At 42.8% G+C, this 23,621-nt stretch overlaps 1 protein-coding gene across 5 annotated transcripts in view; it reads left to right on the top strand.

Annotated features, from left to right (window-relative positions):
• ATRNL1 (attractin like 1) overlaps positions 1-23,621 on the top strand; it is a 1,055,790-nt gene that overhangs the window by 263,716 nt on the left and 768,453 nt on the right. For 4 of the 5 annotated variants that reach the window (XM_048857032.2, XM_048857033.2, XM_048857034.2 and 1 more), the window contains exon 14: positions 1,362-1,480. In XM_048857032.2, the coding sequence (XP_048712989.2) occupies positions 1,362-1,480 (119 nt within the window). Of the gene's footprint in view, positions 1-1,361; positions 1,481-6,307; positions 8,975-23,621 lie in introns of those variants that run through there. The other variant, XM_048857036.2, reaches the window with a different exon arrangement.

The following is a 23,621-nucleotide window of genomic DNA, read 5'->3' as shown; positions in this document are numbered from 1 at the left end:
CATACCCACCTTTTCATGGTAAATGCCATGCTCACAACTAAGTATAAACATATTTTTTAAAAGTAATGTGTGATTAGTCTGCTAATTATGGCAGTGCAGAAATATCCAAAATGCAATATACTTACTACTTCATTGCCAGAAAAACTCAAAAAACAAACAAACAGCCCCCAAAATAACCACTCCAGCTGGTTTCCCATAATAGAATGTTGGGTATAGAAATATCAAAACTATCTATGATTGTAACATGACAAGTGAAATAGTTAATATGAGTAAAATAAAAACAATATATTGGAGAACAAACCATTATTCAAATGTACTTTGTATTGAAAATCTAGTACAATATACATTACACATACTTATTTTCCTTAAAAATATGTAGTGTTCATCTTTGTACTATATTCCAAATGGTGGTTGTTTTAAAACCATGGTAATTTACTACAGTCAAACCTCAGAGTTACGAACACCAGAGTTACAAACTGACCGTTGAACCACACACCTCATTTGGAACCAGAAGAAAACAATCAGGCAGCAGCAGAGACGACCCCTTCCCCCCCCCCCCCCAAAAAAAGCAGCAGCAAATATAGTACAGTATTGTCTTAAATGTAGACTACTAAAAAAATAAAGGGAAAATTTAAAAAAAAGATTTGACAAGGTAAGGAAACTCTGTTTAAAATAAAATGGGTAAAAGCAGCATTTTTCTTCTGCATAGTAAAGTTTCAAAACTGTATTAAGTCAATGTTCAGTTGTAAACTTTTGAAAGAACTATCATAACGTTTTGCTCAGAGTTACAAACAACCTCCACTCCCAAGGTGTTCATAACTCTGAGGTTCTACTGTATGCAGTATTGAAAGTTTATGAAATTAATTAAGAGTTAGAATTGATTCTTATCGGTTATGGAATGATCCTGTTAGGTTTTGTTTTTACTTGTTTTACTGCTGTCTTCTTGCATAAAGACCTACTATTTCTGTAAAAAGGTCAAGCCTAAAAATATTTTTCATCCACTTTGTTAAATTAATGATCAAGGGATAGAATAAAAGGCTATTAACATGTTTCTCTGATCCATGTACTGTTCTAGTATCAGTCTATAGGTTACAAATCAAGGACTGTTTCTTTGACAGGTCAGGGTCTTATGAAACTTCAACTAATGTGTGTTTAAAGAACAGGTGTTTTAAAGGGGGTATAACATTAACCTAATATGGTTGATTTCCTATTAAGTAAATTGCATCTTAAATTGAAGGTCATGTTTGCAATGAAAAAATGCCAGATATTGTCTGAAGCAGCTGTTAAAAATGTGTGAATTAAGAATTGTGGCATTCTCTCTTTCATTTTGCCATTTGTTTTGTCTCTCATTTGTATTACAGCTGCTGCAGATGACAGATGTTACAGATATGCAGACTGTGCCAGTTGTACTGCCAATACAAATGGTTGCCAGTGGTGTGATGACAAGAAGTGCATTTCAGCGAACAGTAACTGCAGTATGGTAAGTATTTGATTATATGTATATATAGTTAACATTGCTTCTGTATAAACATTCGTTTACCATTTAACAGCATTGAATAAAATGTTATACATCAGATATTTGGAAATATGAAAAACACACTTCTTCATACACGGTAAAGAGAATTAATACAAAGGAAAAATATCTGAAAACCGAAACTTTCTGTTACCTTATTTTTGACTGCTCCCCATCCTTCAACTGAGGAAATTTCTAAGTTATCCCACACCTTACCAGGTAATTTAAGTTATTAGTCTGTTAACATATAAAAAAGTGAACATATAGCAGTATTGTCTGAGATTTTTAAAGGAATCTATGGGAGATAGGCATCCAAGGACAGGGTAGCCCCATTACTCAAATGAGTGGGGAAAGACAATAACAGAAAATGTGGAAATGGCAGAAGTGCTAAGTGACTTTTTTGTTTCAGTTTTCAACAAAAAGTTTAGCAGATATTGGACATCTAACATAGTGAATGCCAGTTAAAATGATGTAGGAAGTGAGGCTAAGATAGGAAAAAACATGTTAAAGATTATGTAGACAATTTAGATGTCTTCATCACCAGGGCCTGATGAAATACATCCTAGAATATTTGAGCTGACTGAGGAGATATCTGAGCAATTATTTAGATAATGGCATAGAGAGTACACTTATAAAGTTTGTGGATGATACTATGCTGGGAGGGGTTGCAAGTGCTTTGTAGGAGAGGATTAAAATTCAAAATGATTTGGACAAACTGGAGTAAATAGGATGACATTCAGTAAGGACAAATGTAGAGTACTCTACTTAGAAAGGAATAATCTGTTGCACATCTACAAAATGGGAAATGACTGCCCAAGAAGGAGTACTGTGGAAAGGTATCTGGGGGTCATAGTGAGTGACAAATGAGTCAACAGTGTTGCACTGTTGCCAAAAAAGCAAACATAATTCTGGGATGTCTTAGCAGGAGTGGTGTAAGCAAGACAGAAGAAGTAATTCTTCCACTCTACTCCATGCTGATTAGACCTCAGCTGGAGTATTGCAACCAGTTCTGGGTGCCACATATCAGGAAAGATGTAGACAAATTGGAGAAAGTCCAGAGAAAAGCAACAAAAGTGATTAAAGGTCTAGAAAACATGACCTATGAGGGAAGATTGAAAAAAATGGTTTGGTTTGGAGAAGAGAAGACTGTGAGGGCCCATGATAACAGTTTTCAAGTACATGAAAAGGTTGTTACAAGGAAAAGGAGAAAAATTGTTTTAGTTAAACTCTGAGGGTAGGACAAGAAGCAATGGCCGTAAATTGCAGTAAGGGCGGTTTAGTTTGGACATTAGGAAAAACTTCCTGTCAGGGAGTTAAGTATTGGAACAAATTGCCTAGGGAGGTTGTGGAATCTCCATTTTTGGAGATTAAGAGGAAGTTAGACAAACACCTGTTAGGGATGGTGTAGATAATACTTAGGCCTGCCATTAGTGTAGGGGACAGGACTGGATGACCAAGTCTTGAGGTCCCTTCCAGTCCTACAATTCTATGATCCATCTGCTCTTGAGTTTCAATGAGAGATAGGTGCTTAAGTCCCCAGGCTTCACTGAAATCTCAACAGTTATTGTCAGATAAACAGCATCATCCATGAGGTTTAGTACTCATTACTTATTCTTTACAATGGAAACCCTACACAATCATGTTCCAAGACAATATAACATGGAGCTGTTCACAAAATTCATGAGATGTTTTGACAGCTCCCACTAGAATGACTCAGAAAATAATAGTAATAATACTCAGAACTTTTATAGTGCTTTTTATCAATGGATCTCAAATTGTTTTTCAAAGGTGGGTAAGTATGATTACTACAGATGGGGAAACTGAGGCAATGAAGTTATGCGAATTGCCTTTGGTCATGGTCGATGACCATTCTTGGAACAGAACTCATGTCTCCTGATTCTCAGTCTGGTGCCCTAACTGAATCTGTTACTCTATCTAATTTCTTACACGGCACCTATATGAAGCATCGGATGTACTGCAAGGTTACCGCTAAAACAGATGTAAAATTCCATAAACATACCACACTGTAGCATTTTACTGAACATCAAAGAGTTAGTGCAGAGGAATCAAGAGGAATAGTGTTCGAAATTGCAACACATTTTGGAATCTACAGTATATAGGGACCACCCTCACCACCATTTGGGGAAGGTTGCTGGTAAACATGTTAATGATACATATTAATATCCAATATAAATTTACAACTGTCTCCTGAGTGCTGTTGTTTTCATGAGCTCTTATTTTGTATGCATCTTTCCTTCCGTCACTGTACATTTTCCATAATATAGAAATACTGAAATGGGGGAAAAAGAGAAAATGTTTATTCTTGCTGTGTTTTGAATTGAACTGCAGTTGAAGCCTGCATTTACCTGTTACTTCACTACAGAAACACCAGTGACGGCAAAATGCAACCTAGGTTATCGGTACATTTTGAGTAGGTTTTAAATGTGTGAATTATGATGGACTTACTCATGGTATCAGTGGCATACAGCAGTACTTGGACGATATGCCAAGCACTTAAATGCACAGCAGAAGTCAGAGGACATTTGCTTAGTTTCCCTGAGATACATTCACTTGCAGTCTTGATAAAAGATTTTTCTTTAAAAACAAAACCAAAAATTACAAAAGCTCTCTTGGAAGTTTAAAAGAATTGCTGTGAAAGAACACACAGCCTAGTGGATTTCACAAGGATAGTTCTCAAAGATCTGAGGGTATAAACAGGCTCTGAGAAATGGAGATAGGGAGGGAATAAAGCAAAAATATGTAGATTTGTTTAAGGCATGCATAAAAAGATAGAAGACAATAGTAATCAAGATGATGATAATTTGTACTTTTCATCCTTAGATTTCAAAGCACTTTACAAAAGTGGGTAGTATACCCATATTCTGTAAATTGGGAGACTAAGGAACCAAGATGTTGAGTTTCCCAATGTCACACAGCAACTTAGTGGCAGAGCTGTGAATTAAAGCTAAACCTCCACAATACTAGGTTGGTGTTTTAGCAAGTAGGCAGTGCTACTTCCAATGGTAGCCAAAGGGCATACATAAGTGGAATAAGAGTTGCTTTGACAGATTGTATGTCTGCCTAGTAACTTTCAGGTCATTTATCTGGCACTCCCTGAGTTCACAAAGGGCCTCTCCACTGGTACTGTGCAACTCTTTGGCAAGGAAGAGCTAAACCTTTTCAGGATCTTTGACTCTGTACTCAAGCCATTATGAGTTCCTGTTTCAAGGTCAGAGTTTCGATTTTCTCTCTGAGGCACAATGTCGCGTAAGAAATTGACTCTACCAGTTAATACCATCTAAAACCAGGTAAGTTTGTTGTCAATAAAGCAGATTTTATTGGAAAGAGAAAAATCACAATATAAAAAGTAAATATTGCTCAACTTTAGGCTTCTGTTGCTAAAATATAGCTATTGGGATGATAAACTGGAGTTTCAGGTACTGATCCTACTGGGTTTTGTGGCTGAGATTGTTCAGTGGCATAGAAAAGCAGTTTCACAAAGCCTAGGATGGATTTTTTGTTCGTAAACTTCACTTCTTGTTTATTGAAAATACTTTTTTTTGTTCCTCTCCATTGCTCACCTTCACCATATAGAAAAGTACTCCATATATTTTAGTATCAGAATGTGTTTATAAAAAAATCAGTCAATCTTGCTTTCAGATACAACTAACTGACCCAAATATATGGTCAAGAAAAACAAATACTAGAAAGTACCAACGGTCTATTGGTAAATAAGAAGTCTTATGGAATTGGTTGTATCAGCCATTTTAGAGTAATCATTAAATTGTTTTTACACAAGAAAATATGGGTAAGTATTGAAGAAATGAGGGAAGAAATGAAGATTTTTTTCATTTGTGGTGTTGATAAAAAGAAGGAATGGTTAAAAACAACAAAAACCTTTGAACTATACTAATCAGCAAGTCCAGAGTATACGTGTCTCTGGATCTTAAAGGAATTAACTCTCAAACATGCTGAACCACTATCAATTATTTTTGATAAGTCATTGACAACCGGGAAGGCAGTGGGTAATTGGAATAAAAAAGCAAAAGTGATCTCAAAAGTGCAAAATGGGAAAAAAATAATCTTTGTCGTTACTGTCTGGTAAATTCTGGTTTTGGCTTCTATTAAAATAATGGAACCAAATAGTAAAAGAAATGATCTGTGAGCGCAAAGAAAGAGAACCATGAAAAGTAACAGTGATTACTTCATAAAGTAATTCACTTTATTTGAATGACTTACAAAGTTAAGGGCTGAAATGTGATATCTCTGGGGCCAACTGTGCATGATGCCTTGGTGGATAGGATGTAAGGTGCTTCCCTCATTCTCTGGTATCCTTCTACCTCAACTTCGGCACTTTTTTTTTTTTTACTCAGCCTATGTCTTCACTGCATGCTAACCATGGGTATGCAATTGCAGATTAGTCAATGAGCACTACAGTGCAAACACATTGATATCAGCACGCTGCTGTCACGCCCCATGTCTGCAAGGCCACTATATGTAACCATGAGAAGCAGTAAAGCTATCTGGGCATGGATTCCATGATTCAGTCAAAGCTCACTGTGCCACTCTATACTTACAGTCACAGGGTGTTCTGGGGAGACTTGTCTGCCCACTCTGGGAATTGTGGGAGGAAATGGTATAGGGCTGGAAAATTCATTTCTTGGCAGAATGCAGGCTGGTGTGATGATGATGTGCTGTTATGGGCTGAAGATATGGATCCTGCTCACACTAATAAATGTAACTGACAGATGCTGTTTTTTATGGGGGCAATGTTTTGTTGGCGTGCCTCTGCAGGAACTGCTGTCAAGAAACCATGGTGGGTGTTTCAGAGGCGATCTCCATCCTGAAGAAGACAGAAGCAGTGGTTTGTATTTACAACCAGAAGCACAACAGCAACAACAGAATGGGACCATGTGGACGTGGAGGCATGGACTGAACTGATGCTATTTTTCATGGTAGTCCACCCCCTTCCCTTCCTATACCTCCTGCAAGCAGACTGGATCAGGACCACAAGCACAGAGTGGTGCAATTTCACTGTGGTGGAAACATGGGATGACCAGCCATGGGCCCAGAATTGTCACATGAGAAAGCCACATTCCTGGAGCTTATGAGGAGTGTGACCCAGACTTTGAGTGATAAGAGATAAAATAAGAGAGGCAATAATGGTCCAGAAGTGTGTTGCTATCACCTTGTGGAAGTTGGTAGACCCAGACTATTACCTAACCATTGACAATCAGTTTGAGGTTGGCAAATCAATGGCTGGCACAGCATTCAAAGAGGATTACAAGGCAATTAATGCCGTGCTGGCTCTAGAGGTTGTGAAAATTGAAAATATCTCTGAAATAATTGCTGAGTTTGCACTCATGGAGTTCTTTGGTGCTATTGATGCCAGCCATGTACACATCCTGTGCTTGCCATGTGAAGCAAGCAAGGACATTACTATTCCATTGTTATGCAGGCTTGTAATGGAGCAGACTCACCCGGCGGTGCCTCCTGCTGCTCGTCTGCGGGAATTAGCGCATCAGCCTCTGGAGCGCCCTCTGACGTCTGGTGATCTGCCTTACCACTGGGCCCGGTCCCTCCCAGGACCCAGTGCCTCCTCCAACTGGGGTGCTGCTCCGTGTCAGTAAACCCCAACAATCCCTGAGGGTCTCCCCTCCCCGGGGAGCCCCACCCACTACCCCCACCTTGCCTCAGTCTTGGCTACTGCCAGTCATCGCTTAGCCCTGCTCTCTGGGGCAGACCGCAGTGTATTAGCCACTAATCACAGGCAAGGCTGCGGTGGGACCTGCTGCCTCTGTCTACCCGTGGGCTGCCCCCTTGCAACCTCAGTACCTAATAGGCCCTAATCTAGGCCTCGCAGCCTGGGGGTTTCCAGGCCGTAGCTCCCCGGCCTTTCCCCCCCAGCCCTGCTCCAATTTGATACTCCCTCAGGTCCCTGTAGCCAAGCCCTTCTCTCTCTGAACGCAGAGAGAGACTGGCTAAGCTTCAGCCTAGCAGCCCCTTTATAGGCCCAGCTGCGGCCTGATTGGGGTGTGGCCCAGCTGCAGCCATTTCCCCAATCAGCCTAGCTTTTCTTGCCCTCAGCCCTGGCTCTCTCCCAGGGCTGGCTTTTAAGCCCCACAGGGCAGGATCGGGTAACCACCCCACTACAAGGCCCTTGTGGATTACTTTGACATATTCATGGAAGCCTACACTGGATGCACAGATAGGGTGCATGATTCTGCAGTGTTCCAAAGGACTGGCCTGTTTGAGCATGGACAAGCTTATAAATCATTCCCCTCTAACAACACAGTCACCAGTAGGGTGTCTGTACCAACTGTGATTTTAGGTGACCCAGCCTTCCCTCTGCTGCCCTGGGTGATGAAGGTTTATCAGTACCTGCACCAACCGGACAAGAGGCAGCTTAAATACATGTTGAGCAGGTGCAGGATGGTGGTGGAATGTGCCTTTGGCCAACTGAAAGCAACATGGTGCCATTAAAACTCATTTGGACTGTAGTGTGTTTAATGCCATAAATGTGATTGGGTATGTTGTGTGCTTCATAATATATGTAAGTATAAGCGGAAATACTTTGGGACAGAATGGGTTGCCAGTAATGATTCTTTGGGGTATGTTTACAGGCAATTACAAATGCACTTACTAATGGGGTAGGTTCTGTTACAGAAAGGTCCGTAAGTGATGCCTTGTGCAATTGCATTCTTGAGCTACACTTTAATACACTTAGGCTGATTAATGAGGTTGTACGGCACATTGTGCTCTTGTCTTGTATTGAAATGTAGTGTTTATACATGAATTAAAGAAATAAATATTCCTTTCTTTTTGCACTTATTGAAGTGGATTGATAGAAATGTGGGAAGACCAGCTACGCAAACTTGATTACAAATGTGTGCAAATATAAGACAACATAAAACCTTGTCACAAATAAGGAAACTGCACATCATCAGGGTATCTGTTCTCTTTCCCTCTACTGGAGCAGGTGTGGAGTGCAGTGAATATTTTGTTGGTGTGAGGTTACGTGGCTCATTGTTTGGCTCATTAGCTTCCTTCCCCATGGAATTGTTGTCCACAGCTTGTAGGATGTCGTAACATTTGGGTGGATCCATGGAGCTGGCATGGAGGTTTGGGCAGGATAACTCACAAGTCCCAATAGTCTCTTAAACATGGTCCTCTGATATGCCATGTCTCACCCCTTCAGCACCCAGTCATGGCAGAGGTAACCCGCCAGTGGCTTCCCCTCCTTCCTTTGCTTTTTAACTAAACCTATGTCCTCCTTATGGCACTTTTCACTAATACTTGGTTGTCTCATAGTTGTCCTCTTCTCCCTCCATGAGTCTGATACTGTTGCATTTGGCCCTCACAGAAGGGAAAAAAATTGTGCATGCCCTTGAATTCCTGTAATTGTATACATATTGAAGGCAGCTGCAAATAAAAAAAAAATCCAGTTTTATCTCAAACAAATGCAGATTCTTTTGCTCAGCAAACTTCAGCCTGTTCCAAAGCATTGTAAAGGAATGGATGGAAGGAGTTGGGCATGGGGAGGGGATCAAGGTGATTGGAGATGGAGCAGCGCTGATGATTTTCAAACCCTTTTTCAAGCTGCTGCAACCTTACTGTCACGACCCATGGATCTCGAACCCAGGCCTGCAAGTTATGGAAGCAACCATGCTTCAACCATCCACCTGGAAGCGTGCTCACAATAGCTTACTTGGGACCCATGAAGCCCAGCCCGAATGTGAGGCTCTGCCCCCGAGGTCCAATTGGTGGAGCCCCAGAACTGTTGATTGGCCTGCTGGCCCTACTTAAGCCAGAAACAGGAACAGCCAGCTGTCTGAACAACTGGGCTCCACTCTGCTCTGGACCGTGTGCCTTGTGCTTCCCCACTTGATTTCCTGGCATCCACACCTGGCTTGACTTGTGGTTCCTGACCTCCAGTTTGTCTCTTGCCTCAGACCCTGTGGTATCCTACCTCGATCTGAGTCTGGTTCCCAACTCGTGGTTCTGATTTCCAGTTTGTCTTCTGACCTCTTGGTATCCTGACCTAGTCGTGACCCTGGGTCTCTAGCTCCAACTACTCAGTCTAGCCACCTACAACCCAGCCGTGACATTTACAAGATGAGCAAAGGTGGAGTAGCTGCAAGCAATATCATATGCCTAAGCAGAGGCATATGAAGGCAGATCACTTCCAGTCAGGGGTCACAGCACAGGTAGATGGCAAGATAGGGCACAGGAATGGGTGCCCTGGGGTAATTGGAAAAGTTTGCATCAATTATTGTATTTGGCTGTAGCTGCATGTTTTCATTTCAGTTACCTTGGATTAGCAATGCTAATTTGGGGCCTGCCCAATGCAGCACTAGGTGGTCGCTGCTTCATCTTGTGGCATCAACAGAGGCATCTGGATGTGTGAACACGGAGTATGTTATGGGGAAAACCTGCAGGTGAACCCGAGTTAAGTCTACAGTGAAGACAAAACCATAGGGGAGAGATTGTGCGGCATTGGGCGGCGCTTACTTCAGGCAGCTCCCAGTCTGTAGTGTAGCAGGGCTAAGGTAGGCTTCCTGCCTGCACTGGCCCCATGCCACTTCCGGAAGCATATGGCTTTGTGTGCTGCCCCTCTCTGTAGGGACCGCCCCTGCAGCTCCCATTGGCCAGAAATGGGGAACTGCAGCCAATGGGAGCTGCAGGGGCAGTTTCTGCAGGCTTGAGCAGTGCCTGGAGACCTCATCTCTCTCCCCAGGGGCTGTGCTGCTGCAGAGGAGCTGGCCACTTCTGGGAGCAGCACAGGGCCAGGGCAGGCAGGGAGCCTACCTTTTAGCAGCCGGAGGTTGCAATTGACTGTCAGAGGCTCCAAGGTTGACCAGTTGATTGAGATCCACTGGTTGATGACCACTGATCTCCTGTACAGCACAGGCCATAGAATATTACCAAAATAATTCCTATAACATATATATAAGAAAAAAAGTCCCATCTCGATTTAAAAATTGTCAGTGATGGAGACTCCACCTTGACTCTTGGTACGTTGTTCTGATGATTAATTACTCTCACCATTAAAAATGTGTCTTCTTTCTAGTCTGACTTTGTTTAACTTCAGCTTCTAGTCATTGGATTTTGTTATACCTTTCTCTGCTAGATTGAGGGCCCCATCTTTAAATATTTGTTCTCCATGTGGATACTTATAGACTGTAATCAAGTCATCCGTTAACCTTCTATTTGTTAAGATAAGTAGATTGAGCTCCTTTAATTTATCACTGTAAGGCATGTTTTCTAATCCTGTAGTCATCATTCTGGCTCTTCTCTGAACTCTTTCCGTTTTATCAACATCCTTCTTGAATTGTGATCACCAGAATTGGACACAGTATTCTAGCAGTAATCACACCAGTGTCAAATAAACATCTAAAATAACCTCTACTCATACTTGAGAGTCCCCTTTTTATTCATCCAAAGGTTACATATATTCTCTTGGCCACAGCATCACAATGGGAGCTCAGGTTCAGCTGATTATCCACCACTTCCCCCAAAACTTTTTCAAATTCACTCCTTCCCAGGAAAGAGTTCCCCTTCCTCTAAGTATGGCCTTCATTCTTTGTTCCCTGATGTATATATTTACATTTAGCTGTATTAAAATGACACTTGTTTGCTTGCACCCAGTATATCAAGAAATTTAGAGCACTCTGAGTCAGTGACTTGTCCTCTTCATTCTTTATTACTCCCCGAATTTTTTGTGTCATCTGTAAACTTTATCAGTGATGATTTTGTGTTTTTCTTCCAAGTCATTTATAGCATAGGGCCAAGAACTGATCCCAGCGGGACCCCCGAGAAAAGAAACCAACTTGATGTTTTACATGGTCCTCCAGGTGAATGTATTTGGCACAAATGGTGTCTACTTCTGGTACAGAGCTAGCTGTGCACCATCTCCACAGAAGCCTCATGGCACAGGGGGTCAGGTTGAGTCAGGAATAGGAGGATAAATGGCTGGAACGTTCCTTAAAGGTTCGGTTGAGCTAACAGACTTAAATAAAGCACAACATCTTATGTTTAAAATAAATTAAAATGCTCTTGGATTTGAGCACCCTCACGTGGACTGAAGATTAATGGAGACCATGAAGAAAGGGTGATGATAAACAGCAGTATATCATGTTGGGGAAGAGGGGTAACTAGTGCTTGCTGCAGTGGTAAGTGTAACCGTTGCTTGAACTAACACCTTTAACTGTGATATGAAGGAAAAGAGAATCATCTACCTAGTTAAACGTCAAGGTTGGGGAAATACTGTTTATTTAAGATGGCTCAAGGAAATATAAATAGGCTTAGAATTGTCAAACTGAGGAAAGGAAAATTTAGCTGAAATAATTTCAAATAGTGAGATTTATTAGACTGAAGAATACTGTAGTCACCCAAGAGAAATGGTGGAAGTTCTATTGCTTTGAATAATTTAGAAATATACTGGATAAACCAGTCAAACAATATATTATCCAGAACAATCCTGCAGTAAAAGGAGAATGAACTAGGTGATTTAATAGGCCTTTTCCATGGCTAATTTCTGAAATTCTAAGATAAAATAGAATTAGGGCCCTGATCTTGCAATGGATAACACACATGGGTGCAAAAGTCTGCACATGTGTTTATCAATAGCAGGACTGGAAACTAAGAATGAAACTAAATCAGACATAAGTGAGGAAATGAAAATGTAAGATAGTTTATGCATACCCTTGTGCATAAATATTACAAATATCCCACAGCAGTATGTGAATTTGAGTAACAGCTGTGCTGTCATAAATCTAAATGTCATTTGTTTTGTTAGCTCAGATTATAACTTACTAGGTTTAATATGAATTACCTATTGGATGTACATTTACATTGAGCTAATGAGATTTTCAGGGAAGCAATGTGTAAATTGGATTTAAGGGAAATAAGGGTTCAGAATAATGGAATGCAATAGAGTACATTATAATAAAATAGTCACTAGAGTTTGAATTTCCTCTTAAAGATTCTTAAATAGCCTTGGGTTATCTGAGTTCAATAGACTCTACTATTAAAAAATAATGGTACAAATACCCTAGATTGTTCAGAAAACTCTGTGCAACATGTAATGTTACTATGAGAAGAATTCATTTTCTAAAACAGCCTGAATGCTTTGGGATTTTGACATTGTGATGATGCATTAATAAGGAATATGGAGCAGGGGAGGGGAGGTACTGCATGAGAACAGATGGTGCTTACTTGTAATTTAAAATTCATTGTAATGCGTCTCTCAGGCAGTTTTGTCAATATGTATGGTGATTAAGCCAAACCAAATGCAAACTGATACCAAAGATTCTGTGGAATTTGTGTGCATACTGTACATGTAGACATTGTCACTTTCTAGCATTTGTTTTAATGGTGTAGCGTGTAGCTACATAGGCTTCAAGAACAACTTACCTATCTCTCCCATGTTTGTTTTACAGTAGCCTCTGCTATAGATCAGAAAAATAATAGGTACCTTTCATAGTCTATTTACTAATGGGCATCTGGTCCAGTAAGAGCACCAAACGGGCCCCTAAACCAAAGTTGTTCTCTCCAATATTTATTAAACTGATACTGTATATGAGTAAAATCTCATTTTAACAATTGCACTGCTTTAGTACCTAGCAATTTATGAGCGGATTGTTTTCCTTAATGAGCAGGAGGTTGGTGCACTAACATCACCAGTGCTGCACTAACGTGCTGCATTATCTTAGTGTTGCATCTCCCATTTAGCATGTTTTTGTAGTACACCAGTACGCCATTAAAGATTCAAAAAACTCATCTTAATCATATAAATGTGCTGCATATGTCTTATCTATATTACTATTCTGTGTCTATGTGGGGCTTCTTGGAGGTTTAGTCAGGAGACATAGGCTGCAATGTATTCGGTATACAGATGACACCCAGCTCTGTCTTCAACACATCTGACCCAACTGGAGCAATGGAATTAATTACCCAGTGCCTAGAATGAGATTGAGAACTAGCTGGCAGTGACTTAGTCCAGATAAGACTGAGATGATGATGATGGGCTGAGAGAAGCAGCCAGAAGAGTTGGAGGAAATTTATATCCTTACTCCTTGTTGATGGAATATGACTTCCATTTGTGAAACAGGTGTGCATTTTGGAGGTGCTGTTATATATCCTGAGCTGCTCCTGGATGCCCAGGTAGCAGCTCTGGCAAAGAGTGATATTTTTTCCCCTCAAGACAAATGTGATCTTTTCCCCTCAATACAAACCTTCCCACAGTTATCCATGCCTTTTGTCACCTTGAAATTAGCCTGCTGTATATGGGCCTACATTTGGGGGCATTCAGAAGCTGAAGGGTAGTGTAGAGTGCCACAGTTTGATTATTAAGTAGAATTGCACATTGACAACACAGTAAACTAGTGCAGCATTATCAACATTGATATTCAGGCTGTTCATTTTAACTGATAAAGCCCTAAATGATTTGGCATCTGGTACCCACAGCGGAGGTCAGCAGAAATGCTTGAGCCAGAGCTGCTTCAATGTATATGAGAGGTACTTACTGGCTCTGTGCAGTGTCGTGGGTTTTAGAACTTCCTCTCCTTCCTGGTCCACCAGAGCCCAGATTTGTTAACCTTCAGATTATGTGGCAAAGCATTTTTTTTTTTCCACCTCCCTCTCCAAGTCTGTTGAGGAGAGGGTATATTTATGGGCAGTCCTTTGCTTATGTGATGATTTTAATTTGGCCACAGCACTATAGTTACATTTTAGAAATCTGAAGAAATAATATATATAGCTGACACACTCTATATTGCTACAGAAAGATACATATAAAATTGCTTTTTATCAAAAAGTGATGTGTGAGAAATAGCTAAACTTATACAAAACTTTTAGGTATCTACAGACCTGGAGGTGTTTTGAAGGCCCTATGGTAAGTTAGTTATTATGCTACCTGCTGTTGACGGATTATTTAGTTTATACTTTTATCTGAATAAACCATCCCGAGGGATTGTCTTTCTATTTCAGTTAATGAGTTGAATTTCTTTGCTGCTTAATATATCTGTGACATCCCAGCCGTCTTTTTAGTTTACCTCTGGCTGTGAGACAGAAACTAAAAGGGGCCCTGTTATCATACTGGAGGTGTTGGTTAAAAAGTATCTCAAAATACCAATGAAAATACCTTGTAATTTAAAGCTTTTGATGTATTTTAAAAAGTGTATAAATACTATACAAGTATATCTTTGCGGATGGTGGGAAAATGAATTCCTAGTACAGGATCCTGATAGCACACTGATTAAGGGCATGAATAAAGGAAGAAAAAATAACTAAATCCTGTTTCCCAAGTGTCTTTCTTTTTAGTATAAACTTCTTACAGTGTTGTTAATCTTCTCTGGTTGTATTTGTGTGCTGTAATAATATTTGCCATCTAATGTTACCACAATAGGACATGTGTTCTTTTTTTTCTCACCCTCACCAACACACACTACATGCAGCTAAAGAGGAGAATTTGGAGTCTGGTTCTGACATTGCTTTAGGCTGAAAGTAGGTTTGTGTCATCTGACATACTTGTATAAGAAAGACAAGGTGGGTAATGACAGGTTTCAGAGGAACAGCCGTGTTAGTCTGTATTCGCAAAAAGAAAAGGAGTACTTGTGGCACCTTAGAGACTAACCAATTTATTTGAGCATGAGCTTTCGTGAGCTACAGCTCACTTCATCAGATGTTTACCGTGGAAACTGCAGCAGACTTTATATACACACAGAAATCATGAAACAATAAAGGTGGGTAATATATTTTATCCGACCAAATTCTGGTGGAGAAAGAGACAAACTTTTGAGCTACACAGAGCTCTTCTTCAGATCTGGGGAAATATTCAGAGTGTCACAGCTAACTATAAGGTGGAACAGATTGTTTAGCATAAAACTTTTACACATATTCTAAGAAACCATTCAACATGAAGTGGACTGTTTAATGCCTGTGAAGGTAAGTACAGTGATCTGTGGGTGCATTTCTTGTCCATAGAGTTCTGTTGTTGAAGCTGAGCATGGTGTTTGGGAAGTTAATGCTGGGGTGGGAATGTTCTACAGAATGTTTGATGGGTGGGGTTGTGGTGGAAATCTGTGAGGGAATTTAGGTGATCTGTCCAGAGGATGAAAATATTGTCAACATATCGCAGGTATTTCATTGGTTTTGTGGTACATTTGTCTGGAAATTCTTCTTCAAGAAGAAGTTGTCATGTTGGGGAGCCATCCTAGTACTCATACCTGTTCCCATGGTTTGGAGAAAATGTTTGTTGTTGAATGTAAAATTGTTATGGGTGAGGATGAAATGGATGAGTTTGGTGATGTGTTTGGGGTGGAGATCTGAGTGTTGTCCATTATCTTGTAGATATTTGAGGCAGACAGAGATGCCGTCATTTTGAGGGATGTTCCTGTATCGGGAAGTGACATCCATGATAGCAAGGATCGTGTTCTGAGGGAGGTAGTTAATGTTGTGGTGCTCTGGAGGAAGTTGGTTGTGTCCTGGAGGAAACTGTCCCTTTGTGCAAGGAGTGGTTTGAGGATGTTTTTTTTGAGAGTCCTGATATTTCTTCAGTGAGAGTTCTGTAGCCAAAAATGATTGGTCTGCCTGGGTTCCCTTGTTTCTGTATCAAGGGAACCATGTAGAAGGTCCCTGGGGTGGGTTCCTGTGGGATGAATTTGTAGAGTTTCTCTTGGGGTATGTCTACACTACAAAATTAGGTCAAATTTATAGAGGTCTTTTTTTTAGAAACCGTTTTTATATTGTCGATTGTGTGTCCCCACACAAAATGCTCTAAGTGCATTAACTCAGCGGAGAACTTCCACAGTACCGAGGCTAGCGTCGACTTTCAGAGTGTTGCACTGTGGGTAGCTATCCCACAGTTCCCGCAGTCTCTGCCACCCATTGGAATTCTGGGTTGAGATCCCAATGCCTGATGGGGCAAAAAACATTGTCACAGGTGGTTCTGGGTACATGTCATCAGGCCCTCCCTCCCTCTGTGAAAGCAATGGCAGACAATTGTTTCGCACCTTTTTTCCTGAGTTACCTGTGCAGACGCCATACCACTGCAAGCATGGAGCCCACTCAGCTCACTGTCACCGTATGTCTCGTGGGTGCTGGCAGACCTGGTACTGCATTGCTACACAGCAGCAGCAACCCATTGCCTTGTGGCAGCAGACGGTGCAATAGACCTGAAAACCATCGTCGTCATGTCCAAGGTGCTCCTGGCCACCTTGGTAAGGTCAGTCAGGAGCGCCTGGGTAGACTTGGGTGCAGGGACTAAATTAGGAGTGCCTCGACCAGGTCATTCTCTTTAGTCCTGCAGGCAGTCCTGTTGTACCATCTTCTGCCGAGCAGGCAGGAGATGAGGATGGCTAGCAGTCCTATTGCACCGTCTGCTGCCAACCAAAGATGTAAAAGATAGATGGAGTGGATCAAAACAAGAAATAGACCAGATTTGTTTTGTATTCATTTGCTCCCTCTTCCCTCCCTCCCTCCCTCCCTCCGTGAAATCAACGGCCGACAATCATTTTGGTGAAGTCTGTCAGGGGCACCTTGCAAACTTCAATGGAGATTCAGTCCTGCCTGAAATACCAGAGGGAGGGATAGCTTAGTGGGTTGAGCATTGGCCTGCTAAACCCAGGGTTTTGAGTTCAATCCTTGAGGGGGCCATTCTGTGTGACAGTTGTTTTTGTTTCTCCTTGATATAAAGCCACCCCCTTTGTTGATTTTAATTCCCTGTAAGCCAACCCTGTAAGCCATGTCGTCAGTCACCCCTCCCTCCATCAGAGCAATGGCAGACAATCGTTCAGCGCCCTTTTTCTGTGCAGACACCATACCACGGCAAGCATGGAACCCGCTCAGATCACTTTGGCAATTAGGAGCACAATAAACACCACACGCATTATCCAGCAGTATATGCAGCACCAGAACCTGGCAAAGCGAAACCGGGCGAGAAGGCGATGTCAGCGCGGTAATGAGAGTGATTAGGACATGGACACAGACTTCTGTCAAAGCACGGGCCCTGGCAATGTGGGGATCATGGTGCTAATGGGGCAGGTTCATGTGATGGAACACCGATTCTAGGCCTCGGAAACCAGCAGAGACTGGTGGGACCACATAGTGTTGCAGGTCTGGGACGATTCCCAGTGGCTATGAAACTTTCACATGTGTAAGGGCACTTTCATGGAACTTTGTGACTTGCTTTCCCCTGCCTGAAACTCATGAATACCAAGATGAGAGCAGCCATCACAGTTGAGAAGTGAGTGGCAATAGCCCTGTGGAAGCTTGTAATGCCAGACAGCTACCGGTCAGTCAGGAATCAATTTGGAGTGGGCAAATCTACTGTGGGGGCTGCTGTGATGCAAGTAGCCAACTCAATCAAAGATCTGCTGATATCAAGGGTAGTGACCCTGGGAAATGTGTAGGTCATAGTGGATGGCTTTGCTGCAATGGGATTCCCTAACTGTGGTGGGGCCATAGACGGAACCCATATCCGTATCTTGGCACCGGAGCACCAAGCCGGCGAGTACATAAACCGCAAGGGGTACTTTTCAATAGTGCTGCAAGCACTGGTGGATCACAAGGGACGTTTCACCAACATCAGCGTGGGATTGCTGGGAAAGATACACGACGCACGCATCTTCAGGAACTCCGGTCTGTTTCAAAAGCTGCAGGAAGGGACTTTATTCCCAGACCAGAAAATAACCGTTGGGGATGTTGAAATGCATGTAGTTATCCTTGGGGACCCAGCCCCTACCCCTTAATGCCAAGGCTCATGAAGCCATACACAGGCAGCCTGGACAGTAGTCAGGAGCTGTTCAACTACAGACTGAGCATGTGCAGAATGGTGGTAGAATGTGCATTTGGACGTTTAAAAGCGCGCTGGCGCAGTTTACTGACTTGGTTTGACCTCAGCGAAACCAATATTCCAACTGTTATTACTGCTTGGTGTGCGCTCCACAACATGTGTGAGACTAAGGGGGAGATGTTTATGGCAGGGTGGGAGGTTGAGGCAAATCGCCTGGCCGCTGGTTATGCGCAGCCAGACACCAGGGCGGTTAGAAGAGCACAGGAGGGTGCAGTGCGCATCAGAGAAGCTTTGAAAAACAGTTTCATGACTGGCCAGGCTATGGTGTGAAAGTTCTGTTTTGTTTCTCCTTGATGAAACCCCCTGCCCCTTGGTAAGCTAACCACTCTCCCCTCCTCCATTCAATCACCACTTGCAGAGGCAATAAAGTCATTGTTGCTTCACATTCATGCATTCTTTATTAATTCATCACACACACAGGGGGATAAGTGCCAAGGTAGGCCGGGAGGGGTGGTGGAGGAGAGAAGCACCGGGAGGGGTGATGAAAGAGGGAAGGACAAGGCCACACAGCACTTTAAAAGTTTTTAAAACTTTAAAACTTATTGAATGCCAGCCTTCTGTTGCTTGGGCAATCCTCTGGGGTGGAGTGGCCAGAGGCCCCCCCCACCGTGTTCTTGGGTGTCTGGGTGAGGAGGCTGTGGAACTTGGGGAGGAGGGCGGTTGGTTACACAGGGGCTGTAGTGGCGGTCTGTGCTCCGGCTGCCTTTCCTGCAGCTCAACCATATGCTGGAGCATATTAGTTTGATCCTCCAGCAGCCTCAGCATTGAATCCTGCCTCCTTTCATCATGCTGCCGCCACCTTTCAGCTTCAGCCCTCTCTTCAGCCCACCACCTCTCCTCCCGGTCATTTCTTGCTTTCCTGCACTCTGACATTGTCTGCCTCCATGCATATTTCTGTGCTCTGTCAGTGTGGGAGGACAGCATGAGCTCAGAGAACATTTCATCACGAGTGTGTTTTTTTGGCCTTCTAATCTTCACTAGCCTCTGGGAAGGAGAAGATCCTGTGATCCTTGAAACACATGCAGCTGGTGGAGGGAAAAAAAGGGACAGTGGTATTTAAAGACACATTTTATAGAACAAATGGGTACACTCTCTTACGGTAAACCTTGCTGTTAACATTACATACATAGCACATGTGCTTTCATTCCAAGTTCACATTTTGCCTCCCCCCACCGTGTGGCTAGCCCCTCCCCCCTCCCTGTGGCTAACAGTGGGGAACATTTCTGTTTAGCCACAGGCAAACTGCCCAGCAGGAACGGGCACCTCTGAATGTGTCCTTAAGAAAAGCACCCTATTTCAACCATGTGACCATGAATTATATCATTCTTCTGAGGATAACACAGAGAGAGAGAAAGAACAGATGATGTTTGAACTCCAGCAAACATACACTGCAATGCTTTGTTCTACAATGATTCCCGAGTACGTGCTACTGGCCTGGAGTGGTAAAGTGTCCTACCATGGTGGACGGAATAAGGCTGCCCTCCCCAGAAACCTTTTGCAAAGGCTTTGGGAGTACATCCGGGAGAGCTGAGAATGCCAGGGCAAATGAATCATTAAACATGCTTGCTTTTAAACTTTGTATACTATTTTAAAAGGTACACTCACCAGAGGTCCCTTCTCCGCCTGGCAGGTCCGGGAGGCAGCCTTGGGTGGGTTCGGGGGGTACTGGCTCCAGGTCCAGGGTGAGAAACAGTTCCTGGCTGTCAGGAAAACTGGTTTCTCCGCTTGCTTGCTGTGAGCTATCTACAACCTCATCATCATCATCTTCCTTGTCCCCAAAACCTGCTTCCGTGTTGCCTTCATCTCCATTGAAGGAGTCAAACAACAGGGCTGGGGTAGTGGCGGCTGAACCCCCTAAAATGGCATGCAGATCATCATAGAAGTGGCATGTTTGGGGCTGTGACCCAGAGCGGCCATTTGCCTCTCTGGTTTTCTGGTAGGCTTGCCTCAGCTCCTTCAGTTTCATGCGGCACTGCTTTGGGTCCCTGTTATGGCCTCTATCCTTCATGCCCTGGGAGATTTTGACAAAGGTTTTGGCATTTTGAAAACTGGAACGATACATACAGCGATCAGATCCCGTACCTCCCGTTCGGTCCATGCTGGAGCTCTTTTGTGATTCTGGGACTCCATTATAGTCACCTCTGCTGATGAGCTCTGCATGGTCACCTCTGCTGATAAGCTCTGCACTCACCTGCAGCTTGTCACGCTGGCCAAACAGGAAATTGAAATTCAAAAGTTCGCGAGCCTTTTCTTGTCTACCTGGCCAGTGCATCTGAGTTGAGAGCGCTGTTCAGAGCGGTCACAATGGAGCACTCTGGGATAGCTCCCGGAGGCCAATACCGTCTAATTGCGTCCACAGTACCCCACAGTACCTTTGACCCGGCAAGGCCTATTCCAGCACTAATCCCCTTGTCGGGGGTGGAGTAAGGATATCGATTTTAAGAGCCCTGTGGACGGGTGCCGTGTGGACGGGTGTAGGGTTAAATCGATTTAACACTGCTAAATTCAACCTCAACTCCTAGTGTAGACCAGGGCTTGGAGTTGTTTGAGAGAGGATTTGATCATATTCTTAAATTCCTGGGTGAATTGTGTTGTGGAGTATTCTCTGAATTCTTCATAATAGGTGGTGATGTAGGGTTGTCAGTTGGCCTCATGGACGTAATCATCATGGTTGAGGGCTATGATGGCACCCTCTTTGTCTATTGATTTGATTGCTATCTGGTGATTGGATTTCAGGGACTGTGTAGTGGTCCTCTCAGTGGTAGAGAGATTGTGGTGGATCTGATATTTATTTAGTAAGGATTTCACAGTCAATTTTTTTTCCTGAAGCAATCAGCATAATGATCCCACTGTGGGATGTCCAGGCAGATGATTATTTTTTCTTATAACTGTTGGTGGGGATGATGTAGTTGTGGGTAGTGTTACCCATTCTTGGAAGCAGCCAAGAAATAACCACAAACAGTTGGTGAACTAGATCAGCATTGAGGGTTGATTTATTGCTTCCCTTATTTGTGCAATTATATACACACACACACACACACACACACACACATGCACACCTCATTCATGCTGGCAGGCTGCAGGCATGGATGTTGGTTTTGATATCGCAGATGGTTGAGGCTGGCCAGGTGACAGCTGCCCAGAGATCGGCTGCGGGGTGATGAGAGTCCCCGAAGTCCCTTCGGATCCGCAGGAGGGCTCTACTGCTTCCAGTCGGGTCCCGAGTTTAGCGTGCTGTTACATTTCCTTGTTGGTAATTGTCCTGGCCGCCCATCTTGAAATTTATACCTTCACCAAACTAATACCATGGTTCCATAAAAGGCGATATTTGCTGCTTTGCTTTGCCATTGGCTGTCACTCACACTACCTCGCTCATTCCTTACGTTAATTGATTACATGTTCATAAGCATGAATACAATTGGTAATATAGGGCAATACAGCTTTAAGCAAGCATCTAACATCATTGGGGAGCTTCCACTGCTTGTGTCTTTGTAACAGCATAACAGGAAACTGTGCAGACTGCACTCGAAATAGCAAATGGAGGGGCTGCATCTGGCTACAGGTAGTGTCGTCGTCATTGTTGTGAAAGAATTCTTCTAGTTCTCCATGTGTTAGTATGGTATCATACTAACACATACTACAGGTTCTGTGGTGGGGCAGAGACAGTCAGTCCACTGGAGATAACACAGCTATGGTTAGAGGTAGACTTGATAAATTGATGTTGAGATGTTGTATAGCGTCCGTGTGATGGGTCTTGGTGCCCTGGTTTCTCCCAGAGGTGCTGTTCTATGGATTGTGAAGTTGTTGTAGTTGAAATCCACTAGCTCTCCTGACCGCAGAGGTGTGAATGGGCCACCTCACTTTGAATGATCTCATAGAATGTGTTAATTACTTTTGGAAAACAAGCTGACACTCCGAGTTCCTTCCCCAGACCCAAAGAAGAGCTCTGTGCAGCTCAAAAGCTTGTCTCTTTCACCAAAAGAAACTGGTCCAGTAAAAGATATTCTGTCTTGTCTCCCTAATATCCTGGGACCAATGCAGCTACAACACTGCACACATGTGGAACTAATTTGTAACCCGGTACATATGAACCAAAACCAAATACTGGGGGCAGTGTCAGCTTCTGCTAATGCTAGTGGTGTTGCTATTCCCATCTACTGTGCCTTTCAGTGGATGATCTTAAAGTGATTTTCAAACATTACTTAAAAAGAAAAGGAGTGCTTGTGGCACCTTAGTCTCTAAGGTGCCACAAGCACTCCTTTTCTTTTTGCGAATGCAGACTAACACGGCTGTTACTCTGAAACATTACTTAGTCTTCAAAACATTCCCAGGAGGAAATGTGAATAATACTTACCTATCTTAGAGGCAGGTAAATTGAATAAAATTAAGTTAAATGTCTTCCTAAAAGTTGCTAGGTGAGCTAATGGGGAGGGACTGAATGGGTACATCTACACCGTGATAAATACGTAGCTGCCCCGGGCTCGCAGCTGAAAAATTGCTGTGAAGACATTCAGGCTCAGGCTGCAGACTGGGCAAGAGGGGAGGGACTCCAGCCTGAGCCCGAATGTCTATACAGCAATTTTTATCCTCACAGCCCAAGCCTCACGAGCCAGAGTCAGCTGACCTGGGCCAGTTGCAGCCATGCCGTTGGTCTTTTATCCCTGTGTAGAGGTACCCAATGCCTATAATTCTCTTTCTCCAATTCTGCAGAATAAACTGCTTTATGACCCAGAGGAGTCACAAAGCTAGTACAGCAGGAAGAACACCCAACTTCATTTTTTATATTAATTGTTGAGTATGTGGGCTCTTTGTGGATGTAATTAATTCTTTTTCATATTGTTGCAGCAGGCAGGCCTGTCTTTTCGTTTGACTGAGCGTAGAGACTTTTGTTAATAATTGTACTATTACTTTGTTGTGAAAAGACAACAAATACATATTAGACATAGGTTAGGAATTCCATACCAGTACTAATCTAGTCTAGCGATGTAGTGGATTTGAGAAATGCAATACCTAGCTAAATTGGTTCTGCTTTATTTTTAACTACTGCATACTCCTTGTATTATAAATTTGGAAAGATGCCCAGATCTGAAGAAGAGCTCTGTGTAAGCTTGACAGCTTGTCTTTCACCAACAGAAGTCGGTCCAGTAAAAGAGATTACTTCACCCACCCGTCTCTGGAATGTGGAAACAGTGAGTCTTAGTGTTAACTGTATTTGCCCATAGGCACGGAAGGTGCTGCAGCATCCCCAGGTTT

This window comes from Caretta caretta, chromosome 7 (genome assembly GCF_965140235.1).
Source record: "Caretta caretta isolate rCarCar2 chromosome 7, rCarCar1.hap1, whole genome shotgun sequence".
In the NCBI taxonomy this organism is placed as follows: Eukaryota; Metazoa; Chordata; order Testudines; family Cheloniidae; genus Caretta; species Caretta caretta.
This window is presented reverse-complemented; position numbering and strand designations above follow the sequence as displayed.